Raw genomic sequence first — 4,330 nt, forward strand, 5'->3', positions numbered from 1 at the left:
AATTATCAAAATAAAATATTTTATTAAATTCGTAATATCAATAAGAAATCTATGATATTTACCAAATACGAATAATCTCCATTAATACTCATTTTGGCGATATTTTTTGACATTCCTAATTTTAATCTTTATAATAGAACTATATTTAATACAAAACAGTTTATATGGAGAATGCAAAACTATATTTAATTTAACACAATAACTAATTTAAGGATACAACTGACAATTTAAAGAAGTTCTACAATAAAAACGAAGAGAATGACAAAGTGACAAATAATTTTTTATTTTTAGTTCAAAAGTGAAAAAAATAATTTGAGACCAAGGAGAAAAAAAGAAAATAGGGGCAAAAAGAAAAGAAAAAGTTAATCACATGTCTTTAACTAGATATGCAAACACAACCATTTTTGCCACCATGCATGCTCCACACAATTACTAAAACATATTTAATCTATGTTGCTTCTCCCCACTTCCTTTGTAATTAGAATTTGTTTTTTCTTTTATACTATTTTTAGCATCCAGCCTCGGTTTCACACAACCATTTGTTTCTATTAGAAGTAAAGCATCCTGTTAAAAAACAACTGAGCAGTCACAAATTACAAGATTTTTTCACTGTGAATATGTAAGATATGGTTGTACAATTTTCCATCATTGGCTATGAAGGATTGAATTTTTCCTTTCAACTTCTTCACAATTTTATAGCTAATGTTCTTGTTTGCACCACCCAAAACCCATCATATCCATCACCACCACAACTGGCAGGTTTTCTCATTGAATTAATATTGCTTGATAAACATTATTAGTTTCCAAGCATTATTGATTCAAGGAAGGAGAGAACATACATCTAAGTAATTGCTTTATTTGCATATTTGAAACAAGATCGAGGTAATTGGGTAAGAGCTGATGGAAAACATGAATAAGGATGCAGAGAATGATGCAAACAGTTTCACTGCAATGGGGAAATGTGTGGGAGATGGTGGCAATAATAGCGGTGGCGAAGATGGTGGTGGGGCGACAGCGACAGGTGAGGTGGCTTTGAAAAAGGGTCCTTGGACGACAATAGAAGATGCAATTTTAGTTGATTACGTGACGAAGCACGGTGAAGGGAATTGGAATGCAGTGCAAAGGAACACAGGGTTGGCTCGATGTGGAAAAAGTTGTAGGCTCAGATGGACAAACCATTTGAGACCAAATCTGAAGAAAGGTGCTTTCTCACCTGAAGAAGAAAAGCTCATCATTGAATTCCATTCTCAGTTTGGCAACAAATGGGCTCGAATGGCTGCTTTGGTATATTTGCATCATTATTATCTTTTACGATTTTACCCTTATGTTAAAATATAAATACACGCTTAATAAATTCTTTTATTGTTGGTATAGTTGCCTGGAAGAACTGACAACGAAATAAAAAATTATTGGAACACAAGGGTGAAGCGAAGGCAAAGGCAAGGTCTTCCTCTATACTCAGATGACCCTAATCGTTCCATTACTACAAGTACACCCACCGCCACCACTGTAACCTATCTCGGTGAAAACTTCACCAACAACGCTCCCATAACCATGTTCGAGTTTATCAAACAGAGTTATCCTCATTCTCCATCTCCACGACATCATTCTCCTTTAACTTCTCCGCTACAACACAGGGCATCATCCTATTCTCATATGCTTTCCCCTCTATCCTCTCCAGCTCACTCCCCATTGTCCTCACCTGCAACTTCTTTACCTCTCTCCTTCACCTTCCAGAGACCTGCACCATTGTTGTACAACCCTCTTAGCTTCAAGCGTTACCGCTCAACCCCAAGTTGTAACCCTACTACGTCCCCTACCATGAATAATCCAACCCACTTATCTGACATTGATAATGGCTTCCAGTTCCCTATGCAGCTCAATTCGTCTTCTTTCTCCCACTTCTTTCAAAATCCGACGTTGTTGGATCTTGAAAGAAGTGGATCCTCGTTGACATCTTCTCCTTCTAATGCTCAAAGCAAGATGCAACTTCTTTCGAATCATATCCCATTGTCGTTGCAAACGCAACAAATGGAGCCATTGGAAGTTAATTACGATATTGAGTACAATGACCCTAATTCTTTGAGTGCAAGTAATAGGTTGTTTGGGGATTTTCTATCCGAAACTCAACCCTCGACTTCTGGCCATCAGATTTTAAAGAAACGAAATTATCTGGGCTTAGATGAACGAGACAATAATGTGTTTGATTGCTGCCAAAGCTTTGATGACTCTCCTCTTAGCTCCCTTTATGGCTCTTCTACTCCAGGTTTGTTTTTTTAAAGATAAAAACCTTTTAAATCTTGATGACGACATTTATTTAAGGAATTTGACAATATGTATTAATAATGTCCACATGTTTTTTATGATAAATAAGATAATACAATTTGCATGGTTTGTGAACTTTTTTTCAACTTTTGCTTGTTGAGGTCATTTTTAGAGGTAATTAAATTAAGATGGAAACTCAGGTACAGTTAACTTCACGTGAACATTTAATCAAAATCATTCAAATTATTTAACGGCTTTCAGCTATCAACTTAACTTGTGACTGCATATGAGTTTTCACCTTAAATTAATTCCAGAAGTTAGAACTAATAATATAGGACTACTATTAGCTAAGTTGGAATAAGAATGAATAATAACCTTCATGTTACAATGAGTAAAATATTTTTAATTTATTTCCTATGAATTGTTACATATCTATGATAATTTAAATGGAAAATAGTCACTTTAATATTACTACGTATTCATTATTAGAGAGTACCTCGTTCAAATTGTAATGCATATGATTGAAAAGGTTGATAATACGATAACTGATTCTAGTTTCATCATTTTTTGCAGTTCTAAAACAGAAGGAAGAAGCAACTAACCTAAACCAATCCATGAATGAGGATTTATCAACATTTCTCACTGTAGTGCCTTCAATCATGCAAGACCAACAAAATTGGCAATATAATTATGCAACAGAAGTTTCTGATAACGTCCAATCTTCTCATGTCATCATAGATGACAATTTTGGATTTGATATCAAGCCCAAACCTTCATTGTTTCCTCTTAGTATTGCTACAAACCATAACGATAATAGAGGATGTTACACATGGGATAATTTATCTAGCCAATGTTAACTTTTATTCAAATTAAAAAATAGTGACAATTTATGTACCATAAATTTTAGAAGCTATTTATTTTCTTGTTGAGTTCTCTTGATTGATGTATATGATATTTTTTTTATTGTTCAAAACATTACTTTCGTTTTAGGTATAATATGTTAGTGTTCAATGTTTGAATTACATCTTTATAATAATATTATTTTAATATTTTTATGAGGAGTTAATAGTTAAAATCGTTTGGAAAAAATACATCGATCTCTATTTTTGTCTAAAAAAATAAATTAACCAAATTTATCTTCAAAAAATAACAAAACTCGTTGCGTTACTTTTTCTATCATCTCCTTCGCTGAGCTTGTTGACGTGGCCTGTTAATTACGAGCATGGCACACAATCAAAACAATGTAGTTTTGATTTAAAGCTTTTCAAGTCTTAAAATGACACCATTTCGTATCCAAAAGGATATTTAAACGTCATAAAGCTTCAATGCCTCACCCCCTCTAATAACAATCATATCTCTATTTCACTCCAAAATGTCTCATCTCCCTTAAAATCTGCCCTCAAAGCTTTTCACTCAAGCTTTGAACCACCATATCTACATTCATCAGTGTTGGACAACGACTAAAACAGAACAGTTGACGCTATTGAATGCAAAATTGATAATCTTTTGGAGAAACATTGATAGTGGAGGAAGTCATTACAACGGTGAGAGATAAAGATGAAATTGTTTTCATCATTTTTGAGTTATTCTACGATGTGTTCTTAGTGTAGTGCTCTGAGTCTGCATGTTCCTCTAATTTAGTTTAGAGTTTAGAATGACCAAAAGTTTGTATGACTGTTGATGTATCATTTTAGAGTGTGAGAATACCTTACTTTTTTCTTATTTTGTGAAAAAATTTAGTTAGGGATGCTTGATTTTAATGACAGCGTTTAAAGTTTTTTGCATGTTCATTTTGGTTTTAGGGTAGGGTTTGTTATGATTAATGTGTACAAAATGGATTTAGCCTTTGGTGACTCAGACAAGATCTAGTGCACTCTATTTATGAATGATATTTTTATTTTTGATGTTGTAGATGGAGACTCCTTTCATGATATTTTTGTTTCACCATGGTGGGTTATTTAAAAAGTGTGAGGATGGAGCAATGATATATAAACCTGACAATTCAAAAGTGTTGATGAGTGATGAGGAAAACATATTGGATATGTTCTTTGTAAATGGTTACTAT

The 4,330-nt window shown here is 33.5% G+C and overlaps 1 protein-coding gene across 1 annotated transcript; it reads left to right on the forward strand.

Annotated features, from left to right (window-relative positions):
* The first annotated feature begins 639 nt into the window (after nucleotides 1–639).
* LOC112723793 (uncharacterized) lies at nucleotides 640–3,208 on the forward strand. Its single transcript, XM_025775214.3, has 3 exons — nucleotides 640–1,284; nucleotides 1,375–2,266; nucleotides 2,839–3,208. The coding sequence occupies exons 1-3, from the start codon at nucleotides 901–903 to the stop codon at nucleotides 3,120–3,122; spliced, it is 1,560 nt and encodes a 519-aa protein (XP_025630999.3). The 5' UTR covers nucleotides 640–900; the 3' UTR covers nucleotides 3,123–3,208.
* Nucleotides 3,209–4,330: the final 1,122 nt, after the last annotated feature.

The sequence above is a fragment of the Arachis hypogaea genome, chromosome 11 (assembly GCF_003086295.3).
Source record: "Arachis hypogaea cultivar Tifrunner chromosome 11, arahy.Tifrunner.gnm2.J5K5, whole genome shotgun sequence".
Lineage (NCBI taxonomy): Eukaryota > Viridiplantae > Streptophyta > Magnoliopsida > Fabales > Fabaceae > Arachis > Arachis hypogaea.

Coding starts and splice junctions, on each gene's coding strand:
- LOC112723793 (XM_025775214.3), top strand. CDS start 901: ATGGAAAACATGAATAAGGATGCAGAGAATGATGCAAACAGTTTCACT. Junction 1,285..1,374: donor GGGCTCGAATGGCTGCTTTG/GTATATTTGCAT, acceptor TTGTTGGTATAG/TTGCCTGGAAGAACTGACAA. Junction 2,267..2,838: donor TTATGGCTCTTCTACTCCAG/GTTTGTTTTTTT, acceptor CATTTTTTGCAG/TTCTAAAACAGAAGGAAGAA.